The 21968-nt window shown below is 38.9% G+C and overlaps 1 protein-coding gene across 1 annotated transcript in view; it reads right to left on the reverse strand.

Moving 5' to 3' along the window:
* lqf (epsin homolog lqf) overlaps positions 1 to 18851 on the reverse strand; it is a 102559-nt gene extending 83708 nt beyond the window's left edge. The window contains exons 1-4 of the mRNA XM_070102920.1: positions 18620 to 18851; positions 13770 to 13979; positions 7972 to 8100; positions 6355 to 6444 (exon numbers count right to left, since the gene is read on the reverse strand). Coding sequence (XP_069959021.1) covers positions 6355 to 6444; positions 7972 to 8100; positions 13770 to 13979; positions 18620 to 18694 — 504 coding nt within the window. The 5' untranslated portion in view covers positions 18695 to 18851. The remainder of the gene's footprint in view (positions 1 to 6354; positions 6445 to 7971; positions 8101 to 13769; positions 13980 to 18619) is intronic.
* Positions 18852 to 21968: the final 3117 nt, after the last annotated feature.

Genomic DNA, 21968 nt, shown 5'->3' on the forward strand with positions numbered 1-21968 from the left:
TCTTTGTAGCCTCAAAAGCAGAGTTATACTCATGGTGGCCCTTATTCAGTGTTTAACATATATAATTTTTTAATACTCGCTTGTAGCAATTACTGTCACTACTTTTTTTCAACTCATTTCACTGTTCTATCACTAATAGCTTTCTAGTATCCTGTAAGTTCCTGTTTTCTCAATTAACAAATGTGGACTCATGCTCTCCCTCATCAGCTTGTAGTTCCTCATCAAGCGTGAAAAGCTCTTTTCTTATATAGGCTGTTCAACATGTTTTTATCTAAATATTTACAAATTAAGGGACTTTAGGAATTCTCAGTAATGTAGATCTTTGATTAAATTCATATAGGTATCATCAGCTCGGCATCTAAGTCTTTCAAAGTTTTCATTTTCCAGCATATCACTGCCCATGCCACTGATATAACAAGCATCATCTCAGAACTAAGATCTTTAGATTTCACTGCTGCTAAATCCCTTAAAAAATTTATAAACAGAGTTGTAAGAACAAATATTCTTACAAAGTGCGATACCTGACTGGCTGAGGGTATTGAATGATCTATTCTAGCTATTTCTTAAAATTTTAATCAGTGAAGTACTGTATCAGGAATTTATCAGTGAACTTCAAATTGTTTTCCATAGCCCACTGCAAGACCTGGTTTATGACAGATGTCTTCTTGACAAGTAACACTGATACAAATTCCTATGTTTAGAAAGAAGGGAATAGTGCTATAATTAGTCTGTCCATTTCAAATATGAGAATGAGAGAATTGGGTAATGTCCTGTGTCTGGAAAAACAAAGCTTTCCATTTAAGAGGCTTTTGATTTTACTTTATTCACTATGCATTAGTCTTTGGGTTAATTTGTTATTTTTCGATGCTCCATTTGCCAACTTTTTCCATTATTCCTGATGCACATTGAATGCATGCCATTACATCATGATCCACTTCTCAAGAGGCTTTAGCAAAGTCTGAGTTTATTGCATTTTCATTTATCTTCCAGTGTGTCCAGTATCATTTTGTAGCTGCCTAGACATTGTAAGAGGCAAGAGTGACGTGATCTAAGCCCATGTTTTATAAATAAATGTGGTGATTCCATTTATTTATTAGGCCTACTTCTCAACACAAAAGATACAGCCCCGCCTCACTCAGCGACATACTCGTTTACCGACGCCTTGGACTTACAACAGGCTCTCTGACCAGTATTTATACCTAAATAATGTATATTAGAGCTGATTTCCTCTATTCTGTTTATTTCAATATACAGAACACTACTGTATAAGAAGAAAAACTTTATAAAACTGGGATGCTTGAATGTGCGTGGATGTAGTGCAGATGACAAGAAACAGATGATTGCTGATGTTATGAATGAAAAGAAGTTGGATGTCCTGGCCCTAAGCGAAACAAAGCTGAAGGGGGTAGGGGAGTTTCGGTGGGGGGAAATAAATGGGATTAAATCTGGAGTATCTGAGAGAGTTAGAGCAAAGGAAGGGGTAGCAGTAATGTTGAATGATCAGTTATGGAAGGAGAAAAGAGAATATGAATGTGTAAATGCAAGAATTATGTGGATTAAAGTAAAGGTTGGATGCGAGAAGTGGGTCATAATAAGCGTGTATGCACCTGGAGAAGAGAGGAATGCAGAGGAGAGAGAGAGATTTTGGGAGATGTTAAGTGAATGTATAGGAGCCTTTGAACCAAGTGAGAGAGTAATTGTGGTAGGGGACCTGAATGCTAAAGTAGGAGAAACTTTTAGAGAGGGTGTGGTAGGTAACTTTGGGGTGCCAGGTGTAAATGATAATGGGAGCCCTTTGATTGAACTTTGTATAGAAAGGGGTTTAGTTATAGGTAATACATATTTTAAGAAAAAGAGGATAAATAAGTATACAAGATATGATGTAGGGCAAAATGACAGTAGTTTGTTGGATTATGTATTGGTAGATAAAAGACTGCTGAGTAGACTTCAGGATGTACATGTTTATAGAGGGGTCACAGATATATCAGATCACTTTCTAGTTGTAGCTACACTGAGAGTAAAAGGTAGATGGGATACAAGGAGAATAGAAGCATCAGGGAAGAGAGAGGTGAAGGTTTATAAACTAAAAGAGGAGGCAGTTAGGGAAAGATATAAACAGCTATTGGAGGATAGATGGGCTAATGAGAGCATAGGCAATGGGGTCGAAGAGGTATGGGGTAGGTTTAAAAATGTAGTGTTAGAGTGTTCAGCAGAAGTTTGTGGTTACAGGAAAGTGGGTGCGGGAGGGAAGAGGAGCGATTGGTGGAATGATGATGTAAAGAGAGTAGTAAGGGAGAAAAAGTTAGCATATGAGAAGTTTTTACAAAGTAGAAGTGATGCAAGGAGGGAAGAGCATATGGAGAAAAAGAGAGAAGTTAAGAGAGTGGTGAAGCAATGTAAAAAGAGAGCAAATGAGAGAGTGGGTGAGATGTTATCTACAAATTTTGTTGAAAATAAGAAAAAGTTTTGGAGTGAGATTAACAAGTTAAGAAAGCCTAGAGAACAAATGGATTTGTCAGTTAAAAATAAGAGAGGAGAGTTATTAAATGGAGAGTTAGAGGTATTGGGAAGATGGAGGGAATATTTTGAGGAATTGTTAAATGTTGATGAAGATAGGGAAGCTGTGATTTCGTGTATAGGGCAAGGAGGAATAACATCTTGTAGGAGTGAGGAAGAGCCAGTTGTGAGTGTGGGGGAAGTTCGTGAGGCAGTAGGTAAAATGAAAGGGGGTAAGGCAGCCGGGATTGATGGGATAAAGATAGAAATGTTAAAAGCAGGTGGGGATATAGTTTTGGAGTGGTTGGTGCAATTATTTAATAAATGTATGGAAGAGGGTAAGGTACCTAGGGATTGGCAGAGAGCATGCATAGTTCCTTTGTATAAAGGCAAAGGGGACAAAAGAGTGCAAAAATTATAGGGGGATAAGTCTGTTGAGTATACCTGGTAAAGTGTATGGTAGAGTTATTATTGAAAGAATTAAAAGTAAGACTGAGAATAGGATAGCAGATGAACAAGGAGGCTTTAGGAAAGGTAGGGGGTGTGTGGACCAGGTGTTTACAGTGAAACATATAAGTGAACAGTATTTAGATAAGGCTAAAGAGGTCTTTGTGGCATTTATGGATTTGGAAAAGGCATATGACAGGGTGGATAGGGGGGCAATGTGGCAGATGTTGCAGGTGTATGGTGTAGGAGGTAGGTTACTGAAAGCAGTGAAGAGTTTTTACGACGATAGTGAGGCTCAAGTTAGAGTATGTAGGAAAGAGGGAAATTATTTCCCAGTAAAAGTAGGCCTTAGACAAGGATGTGTGATGTCACTGTGGTTGTTTAATATATTTATAGATGGGGTTGTAAGAGAAGTAAATGCGAGGGTCTTGACAAGAGGCGTGGAGTTAAAAGATAAAGAATCACACATAAAGTGGGAGTTGTCACAGTTGCTCTTTGCTGATGACACTGTGCTTTTGGGAGATTCTGAAGAGAAGTTGCAGAGATTGGTGGATGAATTTGGTAGGGTGTGCAAAAGAAGAAAATTAAAAGTGAATACAGGAAAGAGTAAGGTTATGAGGATAAAAATATTAGGTGATGAAAGATTGGATATCAGATTGGAGGGAGAGAGTATGGAGGAGGTGAATGTATTCAGATATTTGGGAGTGGACGTGTCAGCGCATGGGTCTATGAAGGATGAGGTGAATCATAGAATTGATGAGGGGAAAAGGGTGAGTGGTGCACTTAGGAGTCTGTGGAGACAAAGAACTTTGTCCTTGGAGGCAAAGAGGGGAATGTATGAGAGTATAGTTTTACTAACACTCTTATATGGGTGTGAAGCATGGGTGATGAATGTTGCAGCGAGGAGAAGGCTGGAGGCAGTGGAGATGTCATGTCTGAGGGCAATGTGTGGTGTGAATATAATGCAGAGAATTCGTAGTTTGGAAGTTAGGAGGAGGTGCAGGATTACCAAAACTGTTGTCCAGAGGGCTGAGGAAGGGTTGTTGAGGTGGTTCGGACATGTAGAGAGAATGGAGCGAAACAGAATGACTTCAAGAGTGTATCAGTCTGTAGTGGAAGGAAGGCAGGGTAGGGGTCGGCCTAGGAAAGGTTGGAGGGAGGGGGTAAAGGAGGTTTTGTGTGCGAGGGGCTTGGACTTCCAGCAGGCGTGCGTGAGCGTGTTTGATAGGAGTGAATGGAGACGAATGGTTTTTAATACTTGACGTGCTGTTGGAGTGTGAGCAGAGTAACATTTATGAAGGGGTTCAGGGAAACCGGCAGGCCGGACTTGAGTCCTGGAGATGGGAAGTACGGTGCCTGCACTCTGAAGGAGGGGTGTTAATGTTGCAGTTTAAAAACTGTAGTGTAAAGCACCCTTCTGGCAAGACAGTGATGGAGCGAATGATGGTGAAAGTTTTTCTTTTTCGGGTCACCCTGCCTTGGTGGGAATCGGCCAGTGTGATAATAAAAAAAATAAAATACTGTATAAACATTTAAAAATATACCAGAAATGTTATAAATGGTGCAAAGGTGACGTTAAAACAATATCAAAGATGGTTGACACAAACCCACCACCATTATAGTATGCTCCTCACTTAGCGACAAATTCGTTTAACGAAGTGGTCTTAGGAACAGAACTCTGTCGTTAAGTGAGGAGAGGCTGTACTGCTAATGTGAAATGTTAGCACTATAAAGTTTCATTTTTTTTTTTTAACACATCGGCTGTTTCCCACCAAGGTAGGGTCACCCAAAAAAGAAGAAACACATTCATCATTACTACAACATTTTAAACACCTCTCCTTCAGAGTGCTGGAACTGTACTTCCCATCTCTAGGACCCAAGTTCAGCTAACAAGTTTCCCTGAATCCCTTCATAAATGTAACCTTGCTCACACACTAACAGCACATTAAGTCATAAAAGCCATTTGCCTCTACCTGCTCCTCTGTTTAATTTTTAATTGCTCTGCTGCTACTTTTGTGATGTAGGACTATAATAATTTTTTAATAGTTGGGATAATTCCTGTTTAGACCCCATCTTCATGGGGTATTTAAGGTCTAAGATAATGATTTTTGCAGTTTTATCTTACATGTGGTTATCATATATCTGTATCTTATAAACCAATGCAGATTTTTTAGTTTAAATACCCATTTTTGACTATGAATTTGTAGTTGTAATAAAAGTACCTCTATGAGCTGCAAGGTGAGGGAGAAGAAGATAGGAAATATCTCTTGGTCCTGAATATTTACTATGACATGAAATACTTTTTTTTTTTTAGAATTTCCCATCAGTATATCTAAAAGCAACTTCAAGTCTGTTAATGCAACAAATGTTTATTACGATTCACTAATTTTTTTTTGTCGATGACCCCTAAGTAACTACATCAGACCCTTTAAATATTTCATCACATGAAATGTCTTCAAAATAAAGATACCTAGGTGCTGCATATATGTAACTGATCAAGTCTTATTTTACCAGTGGCAGAACAATGGAATGATACATTAGATGTAGCAAGTGCTACTCTCAACTATTTGAAATTAAAAAAAATTGTACCGTATGATTAAAAACTAAAGATGGGTCACCTCGAGCACAGCTCTCCCATAGATACAAGAAATAATCACATATAACTAGGCAATTACAAGTAGGCATATACACACTACCTATCATTTGTGTAAAAAAAAAAAAAAAAAAAAAAAAAAAAAATTGATAAAATAAATCTTTCTAGCTGAGGCTTGAGTCATGACTCCAAATGAACTGAATTATAAACAAAAGCAAATAATTTATCAAAACATGTAGTAATATTTGTACACCAATTAGACATAATTAATAATTGAGGTTTTGCTAAAAATAATATATTCTTATCCATATTTCCATATACTCCTGTGTAAGGAAACAACCTTTTCACAATTGTTGAAATATTAGTTTTTATAAGAAATCAATTCAAGGCAATCATTAAAAGCTATGAAGAAATAAGCCTGGTTAATTACTACATTGTTGCAGTGCTCTGATTCCCTATATGGTATAAGTAAAAGAGATCCACTTATCAATACCGTTTGTTCTTCCAACTTCAAAAGTTGTGGGTGGGGAAAATTGGAATAAATGAGTGTTAATTTGGGGTGATGGGCTAGCAGAAGCCAGACTGCAGGCTTGAGGCAAGACTATTCTTTTAAAAAATCCTTAAGTTATCTTAACACATTAATTAGATCAACTTGACAAATTAGATCCCTCATTCTTATAAAATACGCTAATAGCCTTTTAGCCAAAATGAGGCAATTCAATTAAATTGCTGGAAAAACAAAGGGTAAATTTTGAAAGTTAAGAGTTGAGTGAAAGAATATAATAATGAGAACATTAAGTGGCTGGAAGTATACTTACACTATCACTGCCAATACCCGATACACTCTGTGCAAATCTTTCTTTGGCTTTAAGGGCTCTAACTCTCTCGTTCCGAAGTCGCTCATCATCCTGAAACATGGTGGCTGCCATATAAATTACTGTATGGATTATTCATTCCCTTTCCTTATTAAATGACAAACTTGCTCTTAGCCTTCACTATGAATGGTTTAAGGTCATTTGGGTTCCTAGGGCTAAGTGATATCTGAGGCCCTGCCATACAAACTCTCAAACTAATAAGGAAAGAAAACTACACCAATATTTATTATACATTCATATATATATATATAAGCTCGATCTAGCAAAAAAACTGTAGAGAGCACAGTTAAATATTAATGATTGAGATTAGTCAGAACAGGTGGTGTTGAGAACTTGTGCTCCATCCAAGCTTGGCAACCATGAACATCTGAGGGAAAACTTCACAAATAAAACAAATAAAAAAAATTGTGCTTACCTATGCCTCTTGATCTTGTATGTAAATTGTATGTATGTAAATCATATGTTAGGTAAAAAAAACTAGATTTCAACACAAATTTCTTGAAAAATGTCTGAGATTTTGACATCTGCATTCAACATTGTGCTGTACCATGAACTAACATATATAGAACGCATTTTTTATTATTATTAACACACTGGCCGATTCCCACCAAGGCAGGGTGGCCCGAAAAAGAAAAACTTTCACCATCATTCACTCCATCGCTGTCTTGCCAGAAGGGTGCTTTACACTACAGTTTTTAAACTGCAACATTAACACCCCTCCTGTTAATGTTACAGTTTAAAAACCATCACTGTTAAATGAGTGAAACAGAAGTATAAAATATTAAGCAAAAGATGACACATGCATTCTACCTCAAACAAGGCTCATTGGGGCAGTAAGTAGCTACAACACAGTAGACAGTAAGGGCAAGATGCGTCAAAGTTTCGCTCAAATCCACCAATCTCGTACTGAAAATTTAACTCGGATTTACAGACTGGGCATCAAGCTGTCATCAGAGGATCAAACCATCTGAACCAGAAAACCATATAATTTTCCATTTCTTAAAACAAATTTCCCTACCCTTTGAAAGATAGGATCAACCAGGTTGATAGTGCTAGCCATATACAGCCCAACATATGCACCACAGCCCTGCTGATAGAAACAAACATGATGTACTTGAGTTCCCTCATGACAGCTGGGGTCTGCTGGTAATTCACCTTAAGTATGGGTGGAGGATATTGAAGTCTTAATCCCTTTACACTCAAGTTACCTCTTAGTGTACTCAATGCACCTCTGCTTTAGAAGTGGCTTTATTAGAAATAGCCTTCCATGAGTTATTCAGCACATCAATTGGCCAGTATATTGTGAGGGAGCAAGTCTGCAAGTGATGAAGCAGCAATATGAGCACTATACTTCTCTTCCTCTCTCTACTGCCTCTATCCAACATTGTATTTACCAGGAAAACAACCTCTAGATTCAGCAAGAGTACACTGTACACATTTTCAATTAACTGTTAGCCCAGGTACTTTGCAGAACTAGTTTAAAATTTAAGTAGGTGATGCAGGAAGAACACATGCTACAACCTGAGAAGCAGCATATCAAGAAAATTATGTTGTACTAACTTTTAGAAGGGTGACAAGAGCTTTGGCCTTTTCTCGTACATTCATTCCCTGGTCCTTGTTCTCTTCTAAATACTGGAAGTCCTTTAGGGTTTGTATGGCATAAATGTTTTCTTTACACTGATCTGCCACCTGTAGAAAAGAAAACCTATGAAATACTTTTCAAAATCTTATTTAGTTGTGCACTGTTTCACAAATCAACTCAAGTAATGGGTGGGGTTGAAGCCCATACACAGCCATCTTAAAACTAGCAGGCCAGTGTACTAACTGATCTGACATAGGTTAAAACCTCGCCCATTCCGTGGTACAGTATTTACAATTGCGTTATTTTGATTTTGAGTCTTGTATCACAAATTTATATAATACTGTATGTGTATACAAAGTTACTAACTGTTCTAATGCTAATCTGAATAAAGTAGTGGTAATGATGGAGGAATTCAGGTATCTATTATTCAAGTTTGCCCAAAAGCAACAACAAAAAATTATTATATTCATGAATAATTAGTAAACCTACAGGGATCTTAATAGCAGTTAGCACGTTTTTCTCAATAGATTGTAATGTTTTACACATGTTAAAAAAACTTATGAAAACCTCATTAAAATCTAAAGGATTAGGCACTTTTGCTCTAAAATTATGGATTTGATCAAAGGACTAAGAGCTCTTCACCAGCATCAAGGCACCTACCCTTGAAGAGAGTGCTGGAAAGACAGCAAAATTTTTGCATACTAGAAGCAAGCAATTACTATGTCCTCTGAGCTTAGCTAAATTCTTTCTTTCTTCTTTCAACACACTGGCCGTATCCCATCGAGGCGGGGTGGCCCAAAAGGAAAAATGAAAGTTTCTCCTTTTACATTTAGTAATACAGTGGACCCTCACCTAACGAACGCATCGCATAACGTTAAATCCGCCTAACGAAGCATTTGAGTGTAAAAATTTTGGCCTGCTTAACGATAAAAAACTCGCCCAACGTGATTCTTCCCAAACCTGTCCGTCCAGCCTGAGCGCCTCAGCTGCCTTGCCATCATTGTTTACAAGCCAGGGTGGCTGGCTGCATGCATATATCCGATACATTTTGTATTATTCCAGTGTTTATAGTGCTTGTAACTGCTAAATAAGCCACCATGGGCCCAAAGAAAGCTTCTAGTGCCAGCCCTGTGGTAAAAAGGGTGAGAAATATATCCGCAGTACTGCACCACGGTCAGTGTTGCTGCACCAGTTTGCTGCACCACCGTGTTGCTGCACCACGGTCAGCTGTTGCTGCACCATGGTCAACTGCTGCTGCACCATGGTGAACTGCTGCTGCACCACAGTCAGCTGTTGCTGAACCATGGTGAGCTGCTGCTGCACCACAATCAGCTGCTGCTGCACCACAGTCAGCTGCTGCTGCACCACAGTCAGCTGTACTACTCAAAGATGTGGAGTGTGTGTTGTTGGTGTGGCTTAACGTGAAACAATTACCGAGAAACGATTAACCCCAGAGGGTTAGCCACCCAGGATAACCCAAGAAAGCCAGTGCATCATCGAGGACTGTAACTTATTTCCATTGGGGTCCTTAATCTTGTCCCCCAGGATGCGACCCACAACAGTCAACTAACACCCAGGTGAACAGGAAAAAATGCCTGGAACTAGTGCTCATATTGGTGAATTTAAGGCCAGCAAAGGTTGGTTTGAGAGATTTAAAAATTGTAGTGGCATACACAGTGTGATAAGGCATGGCAAAGCTGAAAAATTCATCCCCCAACAAGTGTTCAATTGTGACGAAACAGGCCTGTTCTGGAAGAAAATGTCAAACAGGACCTACATTACTCAGGAGGAAAAGGCACTCCCAGGACACAAGCCTGTGAAAGACAGGCTAACTCTCATGTTTTGTTGTAATGCTAGTGGGGATTGCAAAGTGAAGTCTTTACTCATGTATCACTCTGAAAATCCCAGAGTGTTCAAGAAAAACAGTGTCCCATCACTCATCAATACTCTTCAATAAAGGTAAGTGTCATTTTAACATTTATTTATGTGGTTATTGTGCATGTCTTATTGTTTTCTTTGTAGGGAAATGTATATTTCACGAAAAAAAAAAAAAAAAAATTTTAACACTTTTGGCTGTCTGGAACGGATTAATTGGATTTCCATTATTTCTTATGGGGAAAATTAACTCGGCTAACGATAATTTCGGCTAACAACGAGCTCTCAGGAACGGATTAATATCGTTAGGCGAGGGTCCACTGTATATACAGGAGAAGGGGTTACTAGCCCCTTGCTCCCGGCATTTTAGCCACCTCTTACAACACGCATGGCTTATGGAGGAATAATTCTGTTCCACTTCCCCATGGAGGTAAGAGGAAATAAACAAGAACTAGAAAGAAAATAGAAGAAAACCCAGAGGGGTGTGTATATATATGCTCGTACATGCCCATGTAGTGTGACCTAAGTGTAAGTAGAAGTAGCAAGATGTACCTGAAATCTTGCATGTGTATGAGTCAGAAAAAAAAGACACCAGCAATCCTACCATCGTGTAAAACAATTACAGGCTTCCGTTTTACACTCACTTGGCAGGACGATAGTACCTTCCTGGGCGGTTGCTGTCTATTAACCTGCTACATAGACTTAGCTAAATTGTATTAATTTTTTATTTATTTATTTTATGTCTTTGCAAACAATACATTGAGATTTTGTATTTACAATAGTGGGCTGCAATGCAAAGAGAGCCTCTATTAAGCCTAGGCATTATGGGCCAACTTAACTTTATTGGCTTACAGACTACTTAACACTAAGGATTATATCATAGTTGTACAGTAGGATAGTAATTATTTCATAGTTGTACAGTAGATTATTAATTATAAATGAATAAAAATTTGTATAAGACAAAAGATATATTCATATATTCGAAAATGCTTTTTGTGAAAACAATGATTCAATTATATTCCTGTCAACAATGGATAAAAGGTTCATAGTGATTGCTGAAGTTATGATGTGGGAGTACATAAGTATGTGTGTACTGAGTATTTAGCGTTTGGTCTAGGGTGATTAAGTGGCTTTTGAGAAGTCTTAAATTGATTTTCAGACTGGGTTACTTTAAAATCTTCTGGTATGAATTCCATATTTTGGGGCCCTTTATGTGCATAAAGTTTTTACACAGTGTGATATGGACACGAGGTATATCAAAAAGAGATCTGTGTCTTGTGTTGGTCATGTGTCCTGTTTAGGTTAATGAGGAGAAGTTTGAGTGGAGGGTTTATATTTGCGTGTATTGTTCTGTGTATGTAGTAGGCACACGAATAAGTATGGATGTTCTTAATGGTAAGCAGATTCAGACGTTTGAAAATTGGTGGAGTATACTGGCGGAAGTGGGAATTTGTTATCATTCTTACTGCTGCCTTTTGCTGGGTTATTAGGTGTTTTAGGTGACTGGATGTTGCTGATCCCCATGCACAAATTCCATATGTAAGATAAGGATATATGAGTGAATGGTACAGTGCCAGGAGAGCTGATTGTGGAATGTAGTACCTTATCTTTGACAGTATGCCTACAGTCTTGGAGATTTTCTTGGTGATTTATTGTGTGTCTGGAACTTAAGGCTACTGTCAAGGTGGATACCTAGGAGTTTTCCCTCTGTGAGTCTTGTGACTGATGATCCATTAAGCTTTATATTAATTGGATTATTTGCAGCTTTGTTTCCAAACTGAATGAGATAGGTTTTATCAGTGCTCAGGGTAAGTTTTTAAGTCATCATCCAGGCAGATATTTTCTGTAATTCGGTACTGACTGTGTTTGCTAGTATGACTGTGTTTGGGTGGGAAAAGACATATGTAGTATCATCTGCAAATAATATGGGTTTGAGTAGCTGTGATGCATTCGGTAGATCATTGATGTAGATGAGAAAGAGGAGTGGTCCAAGGACACTTCCTTCTAGCTGAAGGAATGTGTTCACCTTTTAGCAGTAGATAAAAAAGGCAGTGAATATAATTAACACCGCATTTAAATTATCTGAAACTTTTCCATCTATGCCTGAGGATACATCAAGTAGTTTTTCTGGTTCCACATGTAAACTTGAGACATCAAAATTGATATATTTTTTTTAACATGCTGGCTCTCTCCTGCTGAGGTAGGGTGACCTGAAAAATAAACATTTTCACTGTCATTTACACTCTCACTTGTCTTGCCAGAGGTGTGCAGATATTATATAGTGTTGTATCTGCACAGATAAAACAGTATCTGTGCACCTCTGGCAAGACAGTAATATTGTGAATGGTGGTGAAAGTGTTTCTTTTTCAGGTCACCCTGCTTCAGTGGGAGATGGCCAGCGTGTTAAAAAAAAAATGCAAAGCTACCAAAAGATTCCTTTAATATGCCAACCACCACCTATGCAACCATAACAGGGGTGGGATTTAATGTGTGTATGCTTGGAAGCTCAAGCAATCATTTTGGCCTTCCACTCAGGGAAATTCCAAGTAATTCATGGACACTGTCTCTAAAGCACTTGGAAAAATTAAGATGGTATGGCCATTTACAATGCTTGGTGTTGGGAAGATTGGAGAAAATGTACATAACATTAGATACAGGGGTTTCACTGTGCATTTCCAATGCTCTTCTAAGAAGTTCATGGTGAACTCTAGTTCAGAATGTCTTCCTTCAGCAATTTTTTTTTAAAAGTGCTATTATAGCATTATTTTGTCTGACTATGGTGCAGATGAGACTGGATTTAAATAGAAATTCAAATTAAGTGTGCTTCTAAAGTTGCATAGACCGTCACAACCTTTTAGCTCAACAATAATCAGCTGTGCAGTACCTGAGTTGTCAGAAACATCTGGCCTTTCCCTTTTTTACCCCCACACCCAACCACCCTTGAAGTCACACCACTGCTTATTAGTCATAACCTCAAGTATTAGTGAGGTGAAAGTCGGAAGGTAGAACAGTAAGACTCTTCAGTGTCACTAGTAATTATAATACCCTACAAATAACTTACCAAATAACATAATACTAGATCCCTCACACTTCTGTATTTATATGACTTTTACAACCCATAAACCCAACAACACATAAAATTGGATAATTAGCTCTGTTAACAACGATCTATTATGAATAGTTGCTATGTGTTGCATGGCAACCTGCTGAACTCTGGATTACTTAGCCTATCTGAACAATATGACTTGAGGGAGACAGCCAGCATGTTGAGAAATTAGCTCTGTTGGTTGACAGAATATAAATTGTCCAAATGACTGTTTTTGGTTTTAAAATACCAGTCTTCAAAGTGATTGAAGTTTCCATGCTCAAATGAGCCATACAAATATCATGAAGCATTTCTTCAATGTAAATGTGGTAAAATAGTGGAATGACCTCAGCAATGACAGTAGCAGCACACCTCATACAAGGGTTCAAAAATGCTCACTACTGGGCTATTTCACGTCAATCAGTTGAAAGTCAACACACACAATTAAAAGTTGAAGCTGAACCACCATCAACTCAAATGGATAGTTACATACTGGTTAGTTTCAATGTTTCTGATCTGTAAGTTTCTATTTATTGGATTAATACTAAAGTAATTTCAGCTTCTAAATCATTCACTGGCATGAGTGAAGCTGCAATACACAACTATCAGTTAATTTTTCTTCTGCCAACTCAAGGAAAAAAACCCCACAATGGACATGAAAGAGAGGTGTTTGAAATACATGGAATGGAAGAAAATGTCAAACAAGACAAGCACAGGTCAGCAATAGTTGAGGCAGAGTCAGATGTTCAACCCTTGCACACACAGCTAGAAGAGTACATTACACACCTGAAGACATAGTAGGTCTCTTGGACTCACCTTCTCACTACCAGTCTTAATGAGGTATTCTAACAATACAAGAGCTTTGTAAACATGTCTCCAGTTGCGGCCGTGGTCATTCAGCCGTTTCCAGATCATCTGCATAATTTCTGTGAAGGCCACCACATTGTAAGTAAGGTCAGCAACTTCAGACATAAGGGTAGAAGAGGGTCCCCATGGGTCATTACTCGTTGCCTCACGCACTTTAATCTGTAATTAAAAGTGGCAATATCTGAGACACCAACAAATGTATCAAGAATTACATGTGATCAACAAGTGGGAAGTGGAATAAGAATCTTTCCACCATAAGCCATGCATGTTGTAAAAGTCAACTAAAATGCCAGGAACAATAGGCTAGTAACCCCTTTTCCCATATAGCTTACTAAAAAGAAAAAGAAGAAAAGTCAAAGTGGGATGTTTGAATGTGTGTGGATGTTGTGCGAATGATAAGATGATTGTGGACTTTTTGAATGAGAAGAAGGTGGATGTCCTGGCTTTAAGTGAAACAAAGCTGAAGGGGGCAGGAGAGTTTCAGTGTGGAGAAATAAATGGGATTAGGTCAGGGGTTTCAAATAGAGTTAGAGCTAAAGAAGGAGTAGCAATAATGTTGAAGGATAAGTTATGGCAGGAAAAGAGAGAATATAAATGTATAAATTCAAGGATCATGTGTTGTAAAACAAAGGTTGGATGTGAAGAGTGGGTTATAGTAAGTGTTTATGCAACTGGAGAAGAGAGAAGTGTAGAGGAGAGAGAGAGATTTTGGGAAATGTTGAGTGTGTGTGGGGAGTTTTGAACCAAATGAGAGAGTACTTGTGGTTGGGGATCTCAATGCTAAAGTGGGTAAAAATGTTGTGGAGGATGTAGTAGGTAAATCTGGAGTGCCAGGGGTAAATGAAAATGGGGAGCCTTTAATTGAGCTGTGTGTAGAAAGAGGTTTGGCAATAATATATATTTTATGAAAAAGAGGATAAATAAGTATACAAGGTATGATATAGAATGTAATGAAAGTAGCTTGTTAGATTATGTATTGGTGGATAAAAGGTTGATGGGTAGGCTTCAGGATGTATATGTTTATAGAGGGGCAACGGATATATCGGATCATTATTTAGTTGTAGATAGAGTAAGAGGTAGATGTGACAAAAGGAAAATGGCAACAGCAAGTAAGAGAGAGGTGAAAGTGTATAAACTAAGGGAGGAGGAAGTTAGGGTGAGATATAAGCAACTATTGGCAGAAAGGTGGGCTAATGCAAGTATGAGTAGTGGGGGAAGGGGGTGAAGAGAGTTAGGATAGTCTTAAAAATGTAGTATTAGATTGTGGGGCAGAAGTCTGTGACTATAGGAGGGTGAGTGCAGGAGGAAAGAGGAGAGATTGGTGGAATGATGGTGTGATAAAAGAGAAAAAGATAGCTTATGAGAAGTTTTTACAAAGCAGAAGTGCTGTAAGAAGAGCAGAGTATATGAAGAGCAAAAGAAAGGTGAAGAGAGTGGTGAGAGTGCAAAAGGAGAGCAGATGAGAGAGTGGGAGAGGCATTAGCAAGAAATTTTGCTGAAAATAAGAAAAATTTTTGGAGTGAGATTAACAAGTTAAGAAAGCCCAGGGAATGAATGAATTTGTCAGTTAAAAACAGAGTAGGGGAGTTAGTAGATGGGGAGCGGGAGGTACTGGGTAGATGGCGGGAATATCCTGAGGAACTTTTAAATGTGGATGATGAAAGGGAGGCAGTAATTTCTTGCACTGGTCAGGGAGATATAACATCTTTTAGGAGTGAAGAAGAACAGGATGTAAGTGTGGGGTGGTGCGTGAGGCATTACGTAGAAAGAAAGGGGGTAAAGCAGCAGGAACTGATGGGATCATGACAGAAATGTTAAAAGCAGGGGGGGATAGTGTGTTGGAGTGGTTGGTATTTTTGTTTAATGAATGTATGAAAGAGGGGAAGGTACCTAGGGATTGGCAGTGTGTATAGTTCCTTTATATAAAGGGAAGGGGGACAAAAGAGATTGTAAAAATTATAGGGGAAGAAGTTTACTGAGTATATCAAGTAAAATATATGATAGGGTTATTATTGAAAGAATTAGAGGTAAGAGAGAGTGGGATTGCAGATGAGCAAGGAGGCCTCAGAGTGGGTAGGGGATGTGTAGATCAAGTGTTTACACTGAAGCATATATGTGAACAGTATTTAGATAAAGGTAGGGAAGTTTTCATTGCATTTATGGAGTTAGAAAAGGCATATGATAGAGTGGATAGGGGAGCAATGTGGCAAATGTTGCAAGTACTAAAGGCTGTAAAGAGTTTTTATGAGGATAGTGAGGTTCAGGATAGGGTGTGTAGAAGTAAATGCTAGGGTGTTGGGGAGAGGAGTGGGATTTAAGTATGGGGAATCAAGTACAAAATGGGAGTTGACACAGTTACTTTTTGCTGATGATACTGTGCTTATGGGAGATTCTAAAGAAAAGTTGCAAAGGTTAGTGGACGGGTTTGAGAAGGGTGTGTAAAGGTAGAAAGTTGAAAGTGAACATAGATAAGAGTAAGGTGATGAGGGTATCAAATGATTTAGATAAAGAAAAAATGGATATCACACTGGAGAGAGGGAGTATGGAAGAAGTGAATGTTTTCAGATATTTGGGAGTTGATGTGTCAGCAGATGTGTTTATGAAGGATGAGGTTAACCATAGAATTGAAGTAAAAAAGGCGGAGTGGTGCAATGAGGTATTTGTGGAGACAAAAAACGTTATCTATGGAAGCAAAGAAGGGAATGTATGAAAGTTTAGTGGTACCAACGCTCTTATATAGGTGTGAAGCTTGGGTTGTAAATGCTGCAGCGAGAAGGCGGTTGGAGGCAGTGGAGATGTCCTGTCTAAGAGCAATGTGTGGTGTGAATATTATGCAGAGAATTCGGAGTGTGGATATTAGGAGGTGTGGAGTTACTAAAAGTATTAGTCAGAGGGCTGAAGAGGGGTTGTTGTGTGGTTTGGTCATTTAGAGAAAATGGATCAAAGTAGAATGGCTTGGAGAGAGCATAAATCTGTAGGGTAAGGAAGGTAGGGTAGGTGGTCGTCCTAGAAAAGGTTGGATGGAGGGGGTAAAGGGGGTTTTGTGGGCGAAGGGATTTAACTTACAGCAAGTGTAAGCATGTTAGATAGTGAATGGAGACGAATGGTTTTTGAGACCTGACGAGCTGTTGGGATGTGAGCAAGGTAATATTTAGTGAAGAGATTTAGGGAAACCAGTTAGCCGGACTTGAGTCCTGGAAATGGAAAGTACAGAACCTGCACTTTAAAGGAGGGGTTTGGAATATTGACAGTTTGGAGGGACATCTAAACTGTCGTATCTAAGCACCTCTGCAAAGACAATGATTATGTGCGAGTGAGGTGAAAGTGTTGAATGATGATGAAAGTATTTTCTTTTTGGGGATTTTCTTTCTTTTTTGGGTCACCCTGCCTCGGTGGGAGATGGCCGACTTGTTGAAGAAAAAAAAAATAAATAAAAATGTTACTGTTGAGAAATGCAACCAATGGGGAGCCCCAAGGATCAGTGCTTACCCTAGCAATGTTTTCTGTATACTGTGATTGGTGTATGGCAAGCCACCCTTCCCAATGGTCTCTCATAAATACAAAAGTGTAATACTGTACTGTAGTGTGTTTTGATATTATTATACTTACAAAAAGAGAGAAATGCTTAGCATGTTTAGCTGTGGTTTAAGTCATCAATAGAATAAAGTTCCTGAACATTTGAGTCAAGTCTGTAGCTGAAACCCAGTGACTGTGACTGACCCATAGACTGAGCAGCAGCTGGATACTGAATTATGAATCTAAAACTGCCTTTGATAAGTAGCTGCAAGGACAAGACAGTACCAGAGGAAACTGCTGGCTACATCTTGCCTCAGTTGGGAGGGAAGACAGGAGAGAGGGGGGGAAAAAGAGAGGGTTAAAGAAAAAAGATAAAGAAGAGAAAGAAAAAGGAAAAGAGAAAAATAAAAGGAAAAGAAAAATAGAAAGAGAGAGAAAAACTGAGATAGTAAAAAAAAAGTGTAATAGTGAGAGGGGGAGTGGGGGAGGCAATTTCTCATGAATATAGAACATAGCTATAAACTCCATCCCTCCCAAACAATTAGCAAGAATCAAATACAGGAGCTTATTTCCCCAGTCAGCATCTCTTGTTATAACATAGCTTTACTGGAAAATACCATAATATGCTCAGCATATTTTTCATTTAACAAACCTGTCTGTCTGGTCCCTAGCCAGGTTGTTGAATAAAGGTCAAGTGTAGCTAGATATAAGGATTTCTTAGCACCACCACTAGAAAGTGGTTTTAAACTGAAAAAGTGCCAAGAGGTTACTGGAAAGTTTGACACTTGGGACACCACACAGCTCTGTTGCTCTACTCAGAGGCATTATATCCAGTAATTAAAGGTATAATAGTATAGAGTTTGCACTCTGAAAGAGGGGTGCTGATGTTGCAGTTTTTTAACTGTACTGTAGGCATGCCTCTGGCAAGACAGTAATAGAGTGAATAATGAAAGTGTTTCTTTTTCTTGGGTCACCCTGCCTGGGTGAGAAGCGGCCAACATGTTAATGATGAGGATAAAAAAAAAAAAAAATAGGCATCAATGTAATTAATTTAAAAGGGTATGTTGCAGTTCTGAGGGTCAGGTGAACTCTAAGTGCCACACTTTGGCAAAACATCTATTGAGTGAATGACAGTAAACAAGTTCCCTTGTTTTGGGTCACCCTCCCATGGTGGAAAAAGGTCAATGTAATAATAACAATAATAACTAAAAAAATTAGCAATATTTTCTTTACTAGTTTTAATGACAGTATACTAACTGAAAAAAGTGAGAGTATAGTCTTACCTGCGCATCTGTGTAATTGTGGGCAATATTTTTCAAATTTCGGCGTATACCCGACACATTCATCTGCAGTGCCATCTCCGAGTTGCTTAAGGCTTGCTAGCACGTATCCAAATGTATCGTGTGCTCTTACTATCAAGTGGTCATTGAAGTCGGTTCTCATGCATTACGACTCCTTCACCCTCCAACTGTGTGCCAACACTACTGAAATTTGAAAAATAGTACAGTGCAACCTTTTTTATTTCTCTGGGCATCAACTCTAACATAAATACTGAAAATAACATCTCTACACTGTGATAGAGTGCAGTAAACATTAACAAGTTTTGTTTGTCGAGTGGACAAGCATGTTTGCAGGTACATATAACATGTTCCAATATATATCAATGTACTGTATACCCCTTCAACCGTTTAGTGCTATAGTACACGAGTTTCACTTCACCCATCTTCTCCCCCCATTAAGTTACTTTCTCTACAGTAGCCTTAATTATAACTTCCATATTTCCTATATTAAACAGTTTAACTTCTACCTCAGCAATAAGGCAATCTTGTTTAGCATTAATATGTACAGTAGTAGACAGGCTGGTAGACAGTAACCGCCCAGGGAGGTACTACCATACTGCCAAGCCAGTGTAAAACGGAAACCTGTATTTGTTTTACATGATGGTAGGATTATGGGTGTCTTTTTTCTGTCTCATAAACATGCAAGATTTCAGGCACAATATACACATACTCATCCGAATTTTCTTTGATTATATATTAATAGTTCTTTTTCTTATTGCTTTTCCTTTCATATCCATGGGGAATGGAATAAGAATCTTTCCCCCGTAAGCCAAGCATGTTGTAAAAGTCGACTAAAATGCCAGGAGCAATGGGCTAGTAACCCCTTTTCCAATATAACCTACTAAAAAGAAAAAGAAGAAAACTGTCAAAGTGGGATGCTTGAATGTGCATGGTTGTAGTGTGAATGATAAGAAAGAGATGATTGTGGATGTTATGAATGAAAAGAAGCTGTATGTCCTGGCTCTAAGTGAGACAAAGTTGATGGGAGTAGGAGAGTTTCAGTGGGGAAAAATAAATAAGATTTGGTCAGGGGTTTCTAACAGAGTTAGAGCTAAAGAAGGAATAGCAATAATGTTGAAAGATAAGTTATGACAGGAAAGGAAGGAATATAAATTTATCAATTCAAGGATTATGTGGAGTAAAATAAGGGCTGATGTGAAAAGTGGGTTACAGTAAGTGTTTATGCACCTGGAGAAGAGAGAAGTGTAGAGGAGAGAGAAGTGTAGACAGAGAGAGAGGGAGGAGAGAGAGAGGGAGAGAGAGAGGGAGAGCGAGAGAGAGAGAGAGAGGGGAGAGGAGAGAGAGAGAGAGAGAGAGAGAGAGAGAGAGAGAGAGAGAGGGGGAGAGGAGAGAGAGAGAGAGGGGAGAGGAGAGAGAGAGAGAGAGAGAGAGGGGAGAGGAGAGAGAGAGGGGAGAGGAGAGAGGGGAGAGGAGAGAGAGAGGGGAGAGGAGAGAGGGGAGAGGAGAGAGGGGAGAGGAGAGAGGGGAGAGGAGAGAGAGAGAGTGAGAGAGTGAGAGAGAGAGAGAGAGAGAGAGACTATGGGAAACGTTGAGTGAGTGCATGGGAAGCTTTGAACAAAGTGAGAGTACTTGTGGTTGGGGATCTCAATGATAAAGTGGGTAAAAATATTGTAGAGGGAGTAGTTGGTAAATTTGGGGTGTCAGGAGTAAAAGAAAATGGGGAGCCTTTAATTGAACTATGTGTAGAAAGAGGTCTGGCAATAAGTAATACATACTTTATGAAAAGGAGGATAAATAAGTATACAAGATATGATATAGCATGTAATGAGAGTAGTTTGTTAGATTATGTATTGATGGATATAAGGTTGATGGGTAGGCTTCAAGATGTACATGTTTATAGAGGGGCAACAAACATGTTGGATCATTATCTAGTTGTAGTTACAGTTAGAGTAAGAGGTAGATGGGACAAAAGGAAAATGACTAACAGTAAGTAAGAGAGAGGTGAAAGTGTATAAACAAAGGGAGGAGGAAGTTAGGGTGAGATATAAGCAACTACTGGCAGAAAAGCGTGCTAGTGCAAGTATGGGTAGTGAGGGGGTTGAAGAAGGATGGGATAGTTTAAAAAATGAAGTGCTAGAACCTGGGGCAGAAGTTTGTGGGTATAGGAGGGTGGGTGCAGGAGGAAAGAGGAGTGATTAGTGGAATGGAGAGGTAAAGGATGCGATAGAGAAAAAGGTAGCTTACTAGAGGTTTCTATAAAGCAGAAGTGATATAAGAAGGACACAGTATATGGAGAGTAAAAGAAAGGTGAAGAGAGTGGTGAGAGAGTGCAAAAGGAGAGCAGATGAAAGAGTGGGAGAGGCACTGGCAAGAAATTTTGCTGAGAATAAGAAAAAATTTTGGAGTGAGATAAGTTAAGAAAGCCAAGGGAACTAATGGATTTGTCAGTTAAAAACAGAGTAGCAGAGTTAGTAGATGGGGAGCTGGAGGTATTGGGTAGATGGCAGGAATATTTTAAGGAACTTTGAAGGGAGGCAGTAATTTCATGTACTGGCCAGGGAGATATAACATCTTTTAGGAGTGAAGAAGAGCAGGATATGAGTGTGGTGGAGGTGCGTGAGGCATTACATAGAATGAAAGGGGGTAAAGCAGCTGGAACTGACGGGATCATGACAGAAATGTTAACAGCAGGGGGAGTCAGTGTTGGAGTGATTGGTATTTTTGTTTAATAAATGTATGAAAGAGGGGAAGGTACCTAGGAATTGGCAGTGTGTGTGTATAATTCCTTTATATAAAGGGAAGGGGGACAAAAGAGATTGTAAAAATTATAGAGAATAAGTTTATTGAGTGTAGGTAGTAGGTTGGTAGACAGCAACCACCCAGGGAGGTACTACCGTCCTGCCAAGTGAAATTACGAATTTGGGTGGGTGTGTAAAGGTAGAAAGTTGAAAGTGAACATAGATTAGAGTAAGGTGATGAGGGTATCAAACGATTTAGATAAAGAAAAATTGGGTATCACATTGGAGGGAGGGGGAGTATGGAAGAAGTGAATATTTTTAGATATTTGGGAATTGATTTGTCAGCAGATGGATTTATGAAAGATGAGGTTAACTATAAAACTGATGAAGGAAAACAGGTGAGTAGTGCACTAACATATCTGTGGACAAAAAACGTTATCCATGGAGGCAAAGAAGGAAATGTATGAGAGTATAGTGGTACCAACACTTATATGGGTGTGAAGCATGGGCTGTAAATGCTGCAGCGAGGAGGTGGCTGGAGGCAGTGGTGCTGTCCTGTCTAAGGGCAATGTGTGGTGTAAATATTATGCAGA

The sequence above is a fragment of the Cherax quadricarinatus genome, chromosome 84, assembly GCF_038502225.1.
Source record: "Cherax quadricarinatus isolate ZL_2023a chromosome 84, ASM3850222v1, whole genome shotgun sequence".
In the NCBI taxonomy this organism is placed as follows: domain Eukaryota; kingdom Metazoa; phylum Arthropoda; class Malacostraca; order Decapoda; family Parastacidae; genus Cherax; species Cherax quadricarinatus.